This window comes from Hibiscus syriacus, unplaced genomic scaffold (assembly GCF_006381635.1).
Source record: "Hibiscus syriacus cultivar Baekdansim isolate YM2019G1 unplaced genomic scaffold, ASM638163v2 tig00111053_pilon, whole genome shotgun sequence".
NCBI classification, from domain to species: Eukaryota; Viridiplantae; Streptophyta; class Magnoliopsida; order Malvales; family Malvaceae; genus Hibiscus; species Hibiscus syriacus.
The window spans coordinates 607,757-625,399 of NW_024062964.1; the positions used below are offsets into that span (position 1 = coordinate 607,757).

The 17,643-nt window shown below is 36.5% G+C and overlaps 2 protein-coding genes and 1 pseudogene across 2 annotated transcripts; all 3 read left to right on the forward strand.

Annotated features, from left to right (window-relative positions):
- The first annotated feature begins 387 nt into the window (after positions 1-387).
- LOC120151377 (probable linoleate 9S-lipoxygenase 5) lies at positions 388-4,176 on the forward strand. Its single transcript, XM_039163857.1, has 8 exons — positions 388-649; positions 1,106-1,398; positions 1,490-1,730; positions 1,887-2,228; positions 2,356-2,441; positions 2,539-2,951; positions 3,047-3,310; positions 3,401-4,176. The coding sequence occupies exons 1-8, from the start codon at positions 457-459 to the stop codon at positions 4,152-4,154; spliced, it is 2,586 nt and encodes an 861-aa protein (XP_039019788.1). The 5' UTR covers positions 388-456; the 3' UTR covers positions 4,155-4,176.
- A 1,046-nt stretch (positions 4,177-5,222) lies between these two features.
- Positions 5,223-12,893, forward strand: LOC120151376 (annotated as a pseudogene).
- Positions 12,894-13,870: 977 nt separating this feature from the next.
- LOC120151378 lies at positions 13,871-16,158 on the forward strand. Its single transcript, XM_039163858.1, has 2 exons — positions 13,871-13,930; positions 14,836-16,158. The coding sequence occupies exon 2, from the start codon at positions 14,836-14,838 to the stop codon at positions 15,316-15,318; it is 483 nt and encodes a 160-aa protein (XP_039019789.1). The 5' UTR covers positions 13,871-13,930; the 3' UTR covers positions 15,319-16,158.
- Positions 16,159-17,643: the final 1,485 nt, after the last annotated feature.

A 17,643-nucleotide genomic window follows, 5' to 3' on the forward strand; every position in this document is an offset into this window, starting at 1 on the left:
ATATGTCTTGGTTTAATGATTCTAATGGTTTAATATTTTAAATTTTATTTGATAATTTAAGATTTAAATTATTGTTAGAATATTTTATTTTAAAAAATGAAAAAAGAATCAATTTAACATTGTATGAAGAATATTTTTAATTTTAATTTATGAAACAATATTAACTTCAGACCTAAATTCTTAAAAAGCCTTTATTTAAAACGGAAATTTAACAGAAATTCCCCTCCATATGAACACGGGCGAAGCTTCCCAATCAATGCCACGTCCCTTCTCACTTTTCCTTTTCTCTATAAATTCTCTTCCAAAGCCCAAACCCCCATCGCATCACATTTACTTCTTTCGAAAGAAAAAAAAATCATTACATTTATCCGATTGATTAAACTAAAGTTTGGAACATATTCTTCCACCACCGTCCTCTAGTATTCCTTTATTGTTTTATCCTGTTTGTTATTCGAGATGCTCAGCGATTTGCTCCACGCCATCACCGGCGACGACAATGACGAGAAGAAGATCAAGGGCACTGTTGTTTTGATGAAGAAAAATGTTCTGGATTTCAATGATTTTCATGCATCTTTTCTTGATGGGTTTCACGAGTTGCTGGGGAAAAGAGTTTCGTTTCAGCTCATCAGTGCTGAAAATGGCGATGCTGGTCAGTTTTCATCTATTCTTTGTCTCTTAAACCCAAAACCAAAGGCTGCCATTGCTATTAATTTATAGTACTTTCATATATATGTACGTGCATACATACATATTAAGCCAAACATGTATATATATAATTTTTAAGAGAAATGCAGTTTTCCCCTATAAAAACAAAATCTTTAAGACTCTTTAGATCATAATATTGTTGAGGATGTTGTTTATCTGAGAAGAGAGTCCCCCCCCCCCCTTTCCCAACAAAAGGGAAAGACTTGGACCACCTATTTGAATGCTTTACGTACGTACGTATGTATGTATTTATACTGTCCGAAAGTATTTTCATTTTTCACCCAAATGACAAAATTCATTTTTTATGATTTTAATATATTTATATTTTTTTTACAAATTTCAATATATATAATTCTAAAAACTATGTATACTTGGCGTTTTAATTTTTCTGTTTTTGTAGCTAATGGGTTGCAAGGGAAGCTGGGGAAACCAGCATATTTGGAGGACTGGAACTCTACAGAAACATCCGCCGTGGCCGGCGGAGAATCTAAATTCAGTGTTAACTTCGATTTCGATGAAGAAATCGGACAACCCGGAGCTGTTCTGATCAAAAACAATCATCACAGTGAGTTCTACCTCAAAACCGTCACTCTCGAACATGTTCCAGGCCATGGCCGGATTCACTTTGTCTGCAATTCTTGGGTTTATCCCGACAAGATATATGAAAAACCTAGAGTTTTCTTCACCAACAAGGTACCTTCTTCGATACTCCAAGGGTGGAATTTCAGTGTGTTTCTTTGCTAAAACAATATCTTAAAATGTTCTTTTCTTTTCTGTTCTGTAGACGTATCTTCCGCATGAGATGCCTCAACCACTGCGTAAATACAGAGAACAAGATATGAAGGCCTTGAGAGGCAATGGCGAAGGAGAGCTTCAAGAATGGGATCGTGTCTATGACTATGCTTATTATAATGATCTAGGGAACCCCGACAAGGGACCCGAATACGCCCGCCCGGTTCTCGGTGGATCCGCTGAGTACCCGTATCCTCGTAGAGGAAGAACCGGCAGACCCTCATCAAAAACTGGTGAGGATTCGAAAAATTCTGGAATGAGTGTCATTCATCGATATGCACTACGGTGAATGACATTTGCTGTAGACTCGTTCTTCTTATACAGTTAGATGTTCTTATCAAAACACACAGTATCCTGATTGTGACGAGGTTGCTGTAATAATTGAACAGATCCCACCACCGAGAGTAGGATACCACTGCTGATGAGCTTAAACATTTACGTTCCAAGAGATGAACGATTCGGACACTTGAAGATGTCGGATTTTCTGGCTTATGCACTGAAATCTATAGTTCAATTCATCCTACCCGAGCTTCAGGATCTAACCGATAAAACTCACAACGAATTCGACTCGTTAGAGGATGTTCTTGACCTCTACTATGGCGGACTTAAGCTTCCTTCTGGACCTTTGCTTGGTAATATCATCGACAACATTCCCTTGGAGATGCTCAAAGAAATTTTCCGGACTGATGGAGCACAACTTTTTAAATTCCCTGTGCCTCAAGTGATTCAAGGTTTGCATTCAATCTATTACTGATTTCAGAGTTAAATATAAAAAATCAGAGTCACCCTAACCTCATTGCCATCTTTAAACGTGTTCGATGTCCCTCTTACTTCGATTTTTCTAATGAATTTGAGCAGACAGTAAGACTGCATGGAGGACTGATGACGAATTCGCCAGGGAGATGCTTGCCGGAGTTAACCCTGTCATAATTCGTCATCTCGAAGTAGGCTTTAAGCACCAAAATTTCAGGTCTCATTTGTTATATGGAAATCTGTTAAACTCTGTAAATTTACTATATTTTCGATATATTTTGATTTCAGGAATTTCCTCCTACAAGCAAGCTAAATCCTGAAGAATATGGTAATCAAAACAGTGCCATAACCAAGGAACACATTGAGCACAACCTTGAGGGGCTCACCATAGAAGAGGCTCTGAGAACCAACAGGTTGTTCATATTGGATCATCACGATTCACTTATGCCATATCTGCGGAGGATAAACTCTACGACGACCAAGACTTACGCATCTCGAACAATCTTGCTTTTACGTAACGACGGGACTTTGAAGCCATTGGTGATTGAGTTGAGTTTGCCACATCCGAACGGGGACCAACTCGGTGCTGTTAGCAAGGTTTACACACCTGCAGAACATGGGGTTGAAAGCTCGATATGGCAGTTGGCTAAAGCTTACGTTGCTGTAAACGACTCCGGTGTTCATCAACTCATAAGCCATTGGTATGGATATATAAATTAGTGATTATACATTGATTTGTTTCGATTTATGAGAAGGGCTTCTGTTTATGTATATGGTTTATTTTATTTGTTTACAGGTTGAACACTCATGCAACAATGGAGCCATTCGTGATAGCGACGAACCGACAGCTGAGTGTGGTTCATCCGATTTATAAACTTCTCCACCCTCACTTCCGCGACACGATGAACATCAACGCGTTTGCGAGGCAGATTCTGATCAATGGAGGTGGAGTCCTGGAATTAACAGTTTTCCCTGCAAAATATGCAATGGAAATGTCATCACTGATCTATAAGAGCTGGAATTTGGTTGATCAGGCACTTCCTAGAGAACTCAAGAAAAGGTACATTTAGCTCGGAAACTGAGTTTTTTCTCTCATGTTTTTAGAGGATTTTGGTTGCCTAAATAACACGTTTTCGGGGTTTCGATTCAGAGGAATTGCCATTGATGATGAGAGTTCACCAAATGGTCTTCGCCTGCTGATAAAAGACTATCCGTATGCTGTTGATGGACTGGAGATTTGGTTTGCAATTGAAAAATGGGTGACAGATTATTGCTCGTTCTACTACAGGACAGATGAAATGGTTCGACAAGACCCTGAGCTTCAAGACTGGTGGAAAGAGGTCCGAGAGCAGGGCCATGGTGACAAGAAAGACGAGCCATGGTGGCCTAAAATGCAGACTCGACAGGACCTGATCGAGTCTTGCACCATTATCATATGGGTGGCTTCCGCTCTCCATGCAGCGGTTAACTTCGGCCAATATCCTTATGCAGGCTACCTTCCAAACCGCCCGACTATAAGCCGTCGGTTCATGCCTGAAGAAGGCACTCTGGAGTACGCCGAACTCGAGTCGAACCCCGACAAGGTATTCTTGAAAACAATAACGGCTCAACTGCAGACACTCCTTGGGATTTCCTTGATAGAAATCCTGTCGAGGCATTCATCGGACGAAGTCTATCTGGGACAAAGAGACAACACCGAATGGACGTCGGACGAAACACCGCTTGCAGCGTTCGAGCAATTCGGACAGCGGCTTTTGGGGATAGAGGAACGGATTGTATCGATGAACAACGATAAGCAATTGAAGAACCGTGTCGGCCCGGTCAATGTGCCGTACATGCTGTTGTATCCAACCAGTGAAGGAGGACTTACTGGCAAGGGAATTCCAAATAGCGTATCGATCTGACGATCTTCTTCAAAATTCCTTTCACGATGACCGATAAATTATTATGTTTAATTATACAGTTTGTAAACATGGTAAATGTGTGTCATTACTTCAAATAAAGCTTCACTGACATCCGATGTATGTATAATACTGTAAGAACTTTGATATTATTGTAGTTTTATAATTTTTATTTTTTCATACTTCATCAATTGAGTTCGTATCATTGAGTTAAATTAAGCGGACATTTTACAAAAAAAAATTAGCTGATCCTATTTCATATGTAATAGGGTAAGGGGAGGTAGAATAGTAGGTTGTCCCAACGCCAGATTGAGAGCAACTTCCGTGGAAGACATCCGTTATAAATTGCCCTTAGTGGACTCAATCTCACGACCACAAGGTTAATAGCCTTGTGCTCTATAAATTAGAATATCATTATCATGTGGATTTGCCCTTAAAATAAACATTTACAATAAATTAAAATGTAAATAAACATAATTTGTTTTAAATATTCAAAAAATAAAAAAAAACTAAAATTTTCTTTATAAATTAGAAGATCATCATCATGTAGATACTAACCTTGTTATTTTTCGTCATTAGAAGTATTTAAACTTTGATTTGAAACGAAATGCTTTAGCCTTAAGAATTTAATTTCCTACGAGACTCTTAATATTTTTATAAACCTAAATAACTAAATCGAGTAATTAAATTTTAATTTCGTCTCAAAGCAAATTAAAGAAATGAATGGAATTTTTAAAACCTCAAAGGGAACTAAAGGAAATTATCAATGAAAGTAGGGACTTGTTTCGAAAATTAGCCTCAAAAGATTTCAAACTTAATCTGCTATTTTCATCCGCACAGAGCCCAATCCTATATAACATCAAAATCAGACCACTGGATTATCAGTAGTTCAGCTTGCCACGTGTACGGCGATTAACCACTATTCATCATCTCAATAATAAAAGAAAAAAGGCCAATTTTTTAAAAAAATAAATTAAAAATATACAAAATAATCTCATTGGCCAAACGACCTTTATATTAAAGTTTCGCGGCAACGCCACTTTTCGCTCTCTCGAAATTGTACTTTCTCAAAATTCTGTTCTCTTCTTCTTTTTTGAAAATTTCTCTAAGTTTAGAGAGCTTTTTATTTCTTAGATGTATTGATTCAGCAGGGAAAAGGCCGACAATTGGTAAGTGATATTGTCTCTGATCTGTGAATTAGGGTTTAAAAGTTAAGATTTTGAAACCAGCACTATGGGTTCTTTTTCTTATTTTGGGATTTTTTTTAAGGGATTTCGGTTAAAATTTGAAATTTTAATTCCTTTTAGAAGTATTTTTGGTTTTCTTCAGTGGGTTTGAATCGGTTTTAAAGGTGATTTTTTGGATTAAGCCAAATTGGTTTTGCCTTTCTGGTGGCTTTAGAGCAGCGTTCTTTTATAATCTTGTTTTTTAATACGTAAAATTTGAAGTGTTTCAATCCTGAATCAAATTTTGTACTGTGCGTTTGAGATTTTGCAGTGTTTCTTTCTGTTGGTTCTTAAAAAAAATCAAAACTGCTTTTTAAGTTCATTCTTAATTGTTAACATCGATTTTATGTTTGCACTCTTTTTCTTTTTTCCTTCGATTTCCCCCTTTTCTTTTTAAAGTTTATGTTTTATGATGAATAGATTCAGATAGAGAAAATCATTGATGGCCCCAGCAAGGAAATCCAAAACTGTGAACAAACGGTATTCAAGTAAATATGAACTCTCTCCTGTTAAAGAAGCTGGAAATTCAAGTAAAAGTAACCCAAAGGTATGTGTTTTAAGTCATTTTTTCACTGATTATTTGATTAAAGATCAAATTATTCTCTTTTCTTTGGCTGCTCAGCAAATACTCTGTTTTACTCTGCATCATCATATGCTAATTGTGGGTCGTTTTGATGCATGTACTGTTGTATTCTATGCTCAAGAAGAAACTATTTGACAAGTTAGGGTCTCTATGGAGCAAGGCAGAGATCGAGCGGTTTTATAAAGCTTACCGAGCCTATGGGAAAGATTGGAAGAAGGTATAGTTTGAGAATTATCATAGCTTTATGATTTGGCATTCTTTTATATTGGGTGTTCCATATAGGAATTGTATAAGCATAAATGCATAATTAAGTAATTAACATGTTTTTCTTATTTGCCGTTGCTTATATTTAGGTGGCTTCTGCTGTGCGTAATAGATCCACTGAAATGGTGGAGGCCTTTTACAGTATGAATCGGGTATGTTTAGGTCTCGCTGTAGCTTTAAGCACTAACCAGTTATCCAATTCATCTTTGGTTGCTTAATCTTTTCTTTGGATGCTTATGGGTTTAATGATGTTTGTTTCTGAAATATTAAAATGGAAAAAATAAATAAGTGAACTTCGGTCTTAGTTAACTTGCTATTATTTTAAACTTTAATGGGGTTTCTCAACTAGAACTGCTATAATTTAATGCAGATAAGTATTTTGTCTTCATTGCTACAATATTCAAAATGTTATGTGGAATCATGTGCTTCAAAGGCATTGAATACAGTTGCATTTTCAGCCTTCATTTGCTGGATGAAAACTGAGAGTTGCTTTAGTTTGACTATATTTGTTTCTAAATACTGTTAGTTAAATTAACGTGTTCTTTCTGTATTTATTTTCAGGCATATTTATCCTTGCCAGATGGAGTAGCTTCTGTGGTTGGCCTTATAGCAATGATGACTGATCACTATAGTGTCCTGGTGAGATTTGATTTAACATTTTGAAATAATTGTAGGACTATGATATTTGCAGCCAGTGTTGATATCCATGAAAGCTATTTAGTGCGCTTTATTTTTCCGGAAGTATATTTATCCCCGTTATGAAGTGAGTTGCTTCCTTTTTAGACTGTATTTTTGCCAATTATTTCTGTTCCATTTTAGGCTTGCAGAATAAATTGAACTCTTCATGTTCATCTATCTACTGATCAAGGGTTAAAACTTTTTGTACCATGTCGACTTACAGGGAGGGGGTGATGTGGAAAGAGAGAACAATGAGCCTTCTAAAGTACCCCGACAAACTCAAAAGATCAAACGGGTAAAGGCTCATTTTGGTTCCTCAAAAGAGGATGATTTTCTGCCCCAATCAGTTGCATCTAGTCAGGGATGCCTGCCTTTGTTGGAAGGAATAGACTTTAATGGTAAGATACATAACTCTTGTTAGCATTCTATAGCAGCTATCTGTGGTTTTTCTTCTATTTGATTCCTTTATTTATCACGAGTCTCTTTAATTTTTACAACCCATAGTTTTATCTCTCATTTCCCAATACACGCAACTGAAAGACTGAAAAAGGAGAGTTAAAGTAGTTGAAATTGTCCAAATTTATGTGGGAAGCATATCAAAGCATGGTGCTTGAAGTTTTTTTTTATCTTTCACATAGATGAGAGGTATAATAATATCAGGAAGAAATTTTATTAAATGGAAGGGGAAAGGTAAATAAAAGGTGCCATAAATGACCTGCCAGTCTCCGAAATGGCAATAAAAGAGGAAGTTTTTTATTGTCACATAGATGAGTCAAAATTGTATTAGGTGGATTCCGCATTTGGTTGATAACTGACAAGTTATCGTTGCAGCTTTCCATATGTGTGTGTGTGTGTGTATATATATATATATTAATGTCCTCTTTGGCCATCCATGTTCTGTTGCCTATCTATAGGAAAACCGAGTGTTTGAAATTAGCACCATTTGCTCAAAGAGCAATCAAGACCATTCATTAACTAGGAACGTTCATCAGTGTCCATGAAACTAATTGGAATTTGATATATTATTTGGTTTTGATTGTGGAATCATAATTTTTCTTAACAATGTCAACTTAATATAATGTTAAGTAAGCATAGGAACTGTTGCTGGCTGTTTGATGCCTGAGTTTATCACAATAATAATCTTCATAATTGTGATTGAGGTCCTTATTTGTTTGAATTCCATTTAGGTGTAAAACGTCATGCAGTTAGGAGGAGGACACCTCGGGTCCCTATTTCATATTCATATAGGAGAGATGACATTGAAAGTTATGATCCACCAAAAAAGAGAGTTAAGAAGTCAGAGGCTGATGATAATGATAATGAACATGTTACTGCAGTGACATTGACAGGGGCATTGCAAAGAGAAAGCTCCCTTCAAAAACATTACAACAAAGCTGAATGCAGAAAATCTGCACCTCTTCAGAGCTTTGATCATATGGTACAAAAGCACTGATCTGAATTTATAACATTATGGTCATCTTGCCTTCATTATCTGTGTAATAATTTTATGTTTTTTTTTTCTATTGATATGTAATTAGTTGATAGAATCAGAGACAACTAAGGCTAAGCATCATAGTTCTTCCTATGAACGCCGGGTGGCGTTAAGGTTTTGGGGCGAGGAACCTGTCATTGGAACTTATAGAAGAGGTACAGGCCCCATGGTGAGTATGGAAGGTGCTGCTACCGGTGAAGTTCATCGAAAGGGGAAACAAATTTTCCGGAAGAAAGTGAAAGTTGATGAGATCATGAACAATTTGTCTGATGATAGTGGAGAAGCACATAGTGGTGCGGAAGAAGGAATTACAGATACTGTCCAAGGAAAAGTTGATATGGAGATTTTGGTGCAAAAAATAAACTTTCACCGGGGACTCAGAGGAAGAAAAACAAGAATATTGTCTTGGGAGGTATGAATTTGGGATCTGGTATTGAATAATGTGATATTCTACCTATACGAGACACAAAAAGTAGCAAAAGAAAGGGGGGAAATGCAAAAGGGTGCTGCTTAATTGTTCAAAGCAACTGTTCTTTTTTCAGTTACATACAAGCTCAACTTCAATTATTTTCTTCTTTTATATTGCAGATGAGAGTGATTCCCTATATGCTCTGCTGACATTAGCCAATTTGTCTACATCAATGTTGCCAACATCAACAGTAGAATCTGGTAGGTGTCAATTGCTTCCCTACTTTAGTTTTTACTGATTGTCATATATGATATAGTGTTTCTTGTCACTTATTTTGCTCTAGTTACTCATTATATATTTCTTCTGTTCCTTTTTTTCAAGCATGCTGGAAGTATATGTCATTCTCATTCCTTTTGTTGTTTCTGTGTTTGCTTAGAGTCATCTGCTAAATTGAAAGAGGACAAAACTACATGTGAAACAGAGAAGTCCAGTGCATCTGAAGCTGCATCTGTAGGTCATCATAGTGATAAAACTAAGCACCTAAGACGAAAAGAAAAGGTGCTCAACTTAATCACTGAAGCTGAAGATGGTACCTCTAGAAAATCAAAAGTTGGGAGGTATTCAGTTACGGTTGACAATGTTGTTTCTGAACCAAAACAACAGCCCGAACCTATCAATAACTCAAAGAAAAGTAAAAGCAAATCCTTCAGTACTTCACAGGTAACCACTGAATATTTTGCTTCTCGTGTACTTCTAATCTTGATTTCATGACAATCTTTTTTTCAAGCTGCAGATTTCAAATCTAGAAGCTCCAATTGATTCTCCTTCATACAATCTTTTGATAATGAGGTAGGTGAATCTTTTAACCTTCTATTTGATAATTTAATATAAGACAGCAAATCACTACCATATTATTTTAATAATATATATTATCTCCAGGGCTGATGTTTTTATGTCTTGCAGGACATAACTGAAGAAGTGAACAAAAGTATCAATACAAGTAAATGCAGCGCTGAATCTTCTGTTCAATCAAGACAATGGAAACCATTCAGAGTGCCAGAGGATTCCCCCACTGATAATGATCCAAAAATTGCTGAAACTGATCAAGTGGTGTCAACTTTACAAATTCCCACAGAACCTAAACATGTTAGCTTGCCAAATAAACATCAAAGTAGACGTAAAATGAACCTGAAGCGAGCGTTAGTTTCAAGAGATATAAATTCTCCCAAGTACACCTTAGAAAATCAACCAAACAGGCACTCTCTGTCGCAAGACAGCCTGAAGGTAGAGTCTAATATTCCTCCATTTCCCTTCAGAAAGAGTTACTCATTTTTAACATAATTTTTGAATGTTTTTGAATTCCAGGAAAACCTATCTTCCTGCTTATCATCTAGTCTGGCTAGAAGATGGTGCTCTTTTGAATGGTTTTACAGTGCTATTGATTACACTTGGTTTGCTAAAAAGGAGTTTGTGGAGTACTTAAATCATGTTGGATTGGGTCACATTCCACAGCTTACTCGTGTTGAGTGGGGTGTCATAAGAAGGTTAGCTTGTCAGTATCCCTATAGTTAAGAAATTTGTTAAAAAAATAGATTTTACAATGCAATTGCTTGTCACTGCAGCTCCCTTGGCAAACCTCGGAGGTTTTCTCAACGGTTTTTATATGAAGAGAGGGAAAAACTGAAACAATATCAAGAGTCTGTGAGACAGCATTATACTCAACTTCGCAGGGGCACTATGGAAGGAATTCCAACAGATTTGGCATGTCCTTTATCAGTTGGACAACAGGTGATTGCCATTCATCCCAAAACAAGGGAAGTTAATGATGGAAAAATACTTTGTGTGGAGCATGACAGTTGCAGGGTCCGGTTTGATAATCCCGAACTCGGAGTTGAGCTTGTCATGGTAATTGCATTTTTCAATATAGGCATTTCAGTTCATTCAACGTCTGTTCATTCTGGAAGTCACGTTGACTATTATTGCAGGATATTGATTGTATGCCATTAAACCCATTGGAAAATTTTCCGGAAACTCTTAGGAAGCAAAATCTTTCTTTTGATAAATTCCCTGTGACATCCAATGAATATCAAGTGAATGGACATTCAGATTTTGGTAGGTCTGGGGTATACACTCCAAGTGTGCATCCAGACAATGCTACCTACGCTGCGAACATGCTGGCCAATCCAATAAAGGTTAGGATACCTAGAATTGCCAACATTAAGTTCTTCTGTTTATTCAAGACTTCGTTATATATTTTTTTATATGTTTTCTCTTTATCTCGTGTCCTTATTTCAAACTTCGACTTAAGTTAGCTTAGGACATTTTGGCCTGTTAAACTTCTTTCCTAGGGTTCAAATGTATCCCTTTTTCTATTTTTTATGTAACTTGAGAAATATGTTGGCATATTTGGAGTTTACATGTCAGAGCTGTTTGCTTGTTTTGCTTCCTCTCTGCCTTTCTCCCAAATTATCTCTTTTGATCAAATATTTTGAGTGTTATAATTGGTTCTAGATTAGTATGTCTGTACCCTTATGTTAAATACTTGGTAGTAACCGATACAATATTCCAGGTGGATGCAAGCCGTAACATTTTGAATGCTAAGACAGCTGATCCTGATGTTGTTAGTGCACATCAAACAGCCAATTATCAACCCCTTACCATGGCACATATCCAAGGGAGGGAAGCTGATATACAGGTCATGTCTGAATTGAACCGTGCTCTGGACAAAAAGGTTATTCCACTATTTGATAGACTTAATTGTTTATATCATTTTTGACATTACTGCTTTGACCTCTTTGGTGATTTGAGATGCTATATTCAATCAAATTTACTGTAAATCCTTAAGTACGTACCTTTTTAAAAAAATTATGTTCATGTTGTTTGTGTTAAGTTATTGGTTTCAACGCTTAGTAGAATCGTGTTAGTTAGTATATAATATATACTTCAGGAAGCTGTATTGATGGAGCTCAGAAAAACAAACGATGTATTGGAAAACAGAAATGGAGGAAGTTGTTTAAAAGGTTCTGAGCCTTTTAAGAAGCATATTGCAACGGTACTTGTACAGCTAAACAAAGCCAATGGCCAGGCATGTGGCTTCCATGAATCAATGTAGAAGTGATTTATTCTGTTCTTCGATTTCTAAACATCTTCTTTGATAACTTCGAATTGATCATTTTCCATGCAGGTTTCTTCTGCTTTACATAACTTGAGACAACATAATTCTTACCCTGCAAACCCCATATCACCACAGCAGAAACCCCCACCTAATTCCAATTTCATTGGCGGCTTGGCAAGTTCTATTGACAGTTCTCTTGTTTCACAAGAATCAGATTCTTTCGCGGGTGAAATTGTCGAAGGCTCAAGACTAAAAGCGGGTTCCATGGTAGATGCTGCTATTAAGGTACAAGTATCTTTCTTCCTTAGTTATATATTTACCTAAAAGCGGTTTAATGACCCTTATTATGCACTATCATTCAGGCCATGTCATCTACGAAGGATGACGAAGATGCATTTATGAGGATTGTAGAAGCTTTGGACTCCATAGATAAACCGCCATTTACACCTGACATTAGGATGCCGTTGATCAAGTCCACAGAGCCAGAGAATGGCAGTATCAGTTATCAAAAACACTTGGTTTCCGTATTACCTCAAAAAAACGAGCAAGTTCCTTCCGAGCTTATCACATCGTGTGTTGCTACTTTGCTCATGATACAGGTAACCCGGAAATTTGTTTCCAGTATGATATCTACTCTTCACCAGCTTGATGAGCTAGAAAGTTCTTACCTGCATTTCTTTTTTCTTCTTATTGCATACAGACATGTACAGAGCGACAATATCCTCCTGCCGATGTGGCACAAATTATCGATGCGGCTGTTACAAGCTTGCATCCATGGTCTACGGAGAACCTGCAGGTTTACCGAGAAATACAAAGGTGCATGGGCAGAATTAAGTCTCAAATATTAGCTTTGATACCAACTTGAACAATGAATCCAATACGATGCTTTTGTTTTCTTGTAAATATGTTGGAATCCATTGATTTTTCTCTTTTTTCTGATTAAGTTTTGACTTTTATTGCATTCTTCTGCTGTGACTCCCCTTGAGAAATTGGAATACATAGTCCAAAATGATGAGTTAGGGGACATTGTTGGAATCCAGCATGATAATTGAGCTTTTAAAATCACATACAATGGACTACTATTGGTCTACAAAATGCAGTGTGAAGATATACCACCGCATTTGCTAAATCTACATCCATTGCAGTACCGATACCCTCATAAAAGGAGAAAATTAACCAACCTCGACATCAAGTTTACAATGCATCATTGTTTAAATACAACTTTTTAGTAACAATTAAGATTTCAATCTCTATTTTATATTTTTTGTCTTCATCATTTTCTATTTTATCTATTAAGTTATGCAAGTGTATTATATAAATTACTGTACGAATCAAGCGGTTTTAACGATTAAAGAATTGTTGTTATCTCTTACGGTATTAAGTTTTGAGTATCGTGTATGCAAAGATACCGAGTGTTTATTGTTAAATGGTTGAGAGTTTTTAAAAAATATTATCTTGTATTCACCAAAATTAAAACAAATAAATTAAACATATATAATTATTAATATAATTTTAAAATTTAAACATACATTAATTATAATATAATTTTTACAATGAAACATGACATAAAAATCAATATGTAATTATACTATCTTAATCAAATATGTTTAAATAATTTATTTTTTATAATTATGTAAATGTATAATTGCTATGCTAGTAGTTGCATTTTTATATAATCACACTTTAGAGTCTAAATGCATCCTAATTATATTTATATATATATATATATATATATATATAAACTGCATTAACCAACTTATTTTGACGATTAAAGGAATCGTTATTACTTGAATAAATTTATAAAATATTTAATACTTCCAAATTTTATTTATCTTTTAAATATGTAGTAAAAGCTTTGTAAAGACAAAGAAGACTTTTCTCTACCTCCTCGACCCAGCTCGCTATCTTTATTAATCACCACCAACACACTGTACATACAAATACATTTGGATTTCTTCTCTTTCACCACTCAATGTGAAACAAAACAAAGCCTTAATATCTCTTCAACCCAGGTATTGTCTTAAACTTTTCAATCTTTTTTATATATTTTAACTTTTTTTTATTAGAGATGTTAGTTTCAAAACTCAGACCAACCGCTTGTTACTTTCGTTTAGTTTTCCTGTTTTGTTTGTGTTATTTTCCGATGTATATACGTATTGTGATTCAAAATAGCTATGGATCAGTGCAAAACATAACTACCCAGTTGCCCATGTTTCTTTTTTCACGTTTGCTTTTAACGTTTCAAAGCCTTTTGTTCTTTCCCCGGGGAAGGTTAAGTATATTGTTTAAATTTCGTTTCTTTTTTGCTTTGGGTTGTTATTTGTTCATTTAGGGTCATATCAGAATCTTGCTTATGGTTGTTGGGTTACTTGTATTTACTTTGGATGTTATCGTTTTTCTTTTACTTTGATTTTTTGTTTCTTTTTTCCCCTATGTCAAATGCTTTCTTTCATATGACTTGTTAATGTTACTTAAATTAGCTTTAAATGGTGAATTGTGAGTGGAAAAAGGGATCTGGGGTTGGCGATCCTGTTGTAAGCTGCAGTGCATTGATGTTTATCAACATTTTTTATGTGTTTCTCTAATGTGGGGTGTCTGTTTATGTTTCCCATATCTGCATTAATGGGGTTTCAATTTGCTGTTTCTCTTTGGTCTGGTTAAAGATTGAAGCTTTAACTTGCTTGAATCCCTAACGATCTCGGTTTTCTTCGGAGGGAGGGTGAATGATTCATCAACTATGCACCCCTTTGTTTGAACTAGATATTGTGTCCCTTAGCACTGTTAAATTGTCATCCAATAATGTTTCGATCAATTTCACTTTCTTTGAGATTCATTCTTTCATTTGAAAGCTGAGACTGATCTTAGTTGCCATTTTCAATCTCTTGGTCTAAATTTCTTAATCGTATTCTTTATGCAGATGGAAACAGTGATATTGGATCCTAACAGCAACCTCGTTGAAGAAACGACTCCCGAGCCGTTGCTTCCCCCAAATTGTCCTGATATAAGTGATATATTTGGTGATCCACAATTAAGTCTGAGAGTTGGCAACAAATACCAGGTGGAAATTCCTCCCATGGTAACAGGAACTGAGCATCTTTCGCTTTTGATGGACCCTGTTGACCTGGATGGAATTCCTTGTCTCGCTCATTCCTTTCTCTTAGGCTTACCCCTGCCTTTCATGTGGACACGTGATGAAGATATTGATTACAGGGATGAATCCAAAGGAGGTTCATGTAAGGCTAATGATGGAACTAAGGTGGATGAGTGTGTCAAATCTCGTAAGTGCAAAAACGGACAGAGTTTCAAGAGGAAGAAAAATTCCAAACTAATTCTGAAGAGTCCGATGCAAGGATGGTCAATGAAAAAGAATCAAATTCGGAAAATCTTGAGTATGGAATGACAAGTAAAACCAATCTATTTCGACCTTTTGAAGTTAAAAACTCTCATCTAGTTCCTGGTGTAGCAGGTGATTCCTGGAGCAATGCAGAAGTGGATGGTTTTCTTCTTGGTGTGTATATATTCGGGAAGAATTTTGGGCAGATAAAATGATTAATTGAGAACAAGGACATCGGTGATATATTGTCATTTTAGTCTGATGGATATCGTAGATGGTGAGATGGACAAAAGAGAAGTCGTTGAAAAAATATATACGGACGGAAAATATTTACTGGCTGGAGGCAACAAGAATTGTTATCTCGTTTGCTTGCTCCTGTCCCGGATGAATTACAAAATAATTTGCTGGATTTATCACTCAGATTTCATTTAGAAAGAAGCTCAATGTGTTTTTCTGTTTACTATTGTGGTGTCTAATGTGTTTTGCTGTTTATTGATGTCAGACTTCGATTTTTCGATGCTAGCTTCCCAATATGTTTTACTAGGAATATAAGATTCTCAAACTAGTCGTCTATTGGCAGGTATCTAAGTCATTTTTAGAGGGGAAAACTTCACTCGAAAATTATGTTTACTATCTGAAGACTAGAGTTGGCTTATCTAAACTTGTAGAAGCAGTAGGTATTGGCAAGAGGAAAGCAGATCTTACAGGCCTGGCTATGGAGCCTCCGACGCTGACTCAAGTTACCCCCGAAATACCACCTGGGAAGGCTTGCTCATCTCTTACATCTAGTGACATCATCAGATTTTTAACTGGAGGCTTTCGGTTGAGCAAAGCTCGTTGCAACGATATTTTATGGGAAGCTGTTTGGTCTCATTTGCTTGCACGAGGGGGCCTTCTGAGCAGCCTAAGAATCGATGTTCTGTCAGTTCCAAACATTAACTAGTTTTTCTTTTGCCGCGAGTGACGAAGTTCTCAAGAAGGAAACTTGTTAAAGGAAATCATTACTTCGATTCTGTTAGCGGTGTTTTGAGCAAAGTTGCATCTAAGCCAACACTTATTGAGCTTGATTCTGAACGAAATTGTACGAGGAGCTGCACTGAAGAAAATGGGTGCATTCCCGGGGAGTCATTGAATCAAGATGATCCTGCCTATGATAAGCCTCACTATCTCAAGCCCCGAGTCTCTATTTACAGTTCTAACCATATGAAGTTCACGGTTGTTGATTCCAGTTTGATCCATGGAGGAAAAGCATCCAAAATGAGAGAACTGAGATATTCACCGCAGGTAAATGCTAATCATATGTTGTCAAAAGGTGATAAATGTGTTAAAATGCTCGCCATCGTGAGGGTATAGTGGCTAGCCCTACTGCACAGCACATAAAATTTACCATTGTGGATACAGGTTTGCTCCATGGTGGAAAACCATCCCGTTAGAACTGATAGTTCAGAAACTAATATGGTTGAAATTTCTTCAGAAACTAATAGTTTTTCAGGAGGAAATGATGATAATTTAAGTGATGGTTCTTCTGATGAGCATGAGCCAAAAACTGCAGATGGACTATCTAGTCATGGTTCAGTTGCCACTGAAACAAAACCTATTAGTGAGCCAATTGCTGCTGATAGTTTGATGAAAGGTGAAGCTAAATATGAAAATGACATTTCAAATCAAGATCCGAAGAACTCGTGTAACGCAGATCAGAATTTGTGGATTCACCAAGACAAGAAGACGGATACATCAGAAGATGCCAGGTCAACGAGGATAATAAAGCACCATTTCAGTCGAAGATCTAAATTAAGTCATTCTGTTAGCTTGGGTACCCCGGAAAAACGAAAGAAATTATTTGCTTGTATTAACAAAGAGGAAAGTTGCCTGACCGAGAATTTAGCTGCTGTGTCTATTAACATACCTTCTCCGAAGAAACGACAAAAATTAACTGCTTCTGCTAAGTTGGAGGGAAGTGATATTGCTGAGAATAACTCTAGCAATCCAATTAAATTAATTTCGATGAAGAGACAGATTAAATGCTTGTACTAAAACAGAGGAAAGTCGTGCAATCCAATTTTCAAGTCCTTCCCGAAGGGCACGCAGTAGAGTCAAAGCATCAAAGCATGCAAACGTTGCTGTTAAAACTGCAGATGCCAAGGAAGGAAAAGATCCAGGTGGTGCATTTATTTCTCCTAAAGATATTACGAACCAACCTCCTCAAGTGGCTCACTGATATTTTACAGGATCGGTCAACATGATCATGATGTTCTTATCAGCAACAAACTGATATATTCATTTACTGATATTTTGCCAGTCCATCTCGGTCGGACGCCTCGAACATCTACGATAAAGGAGGGTTTGAGCAGTGATGCATACGCCTATACGATCGAGATGCACTGGTAAACC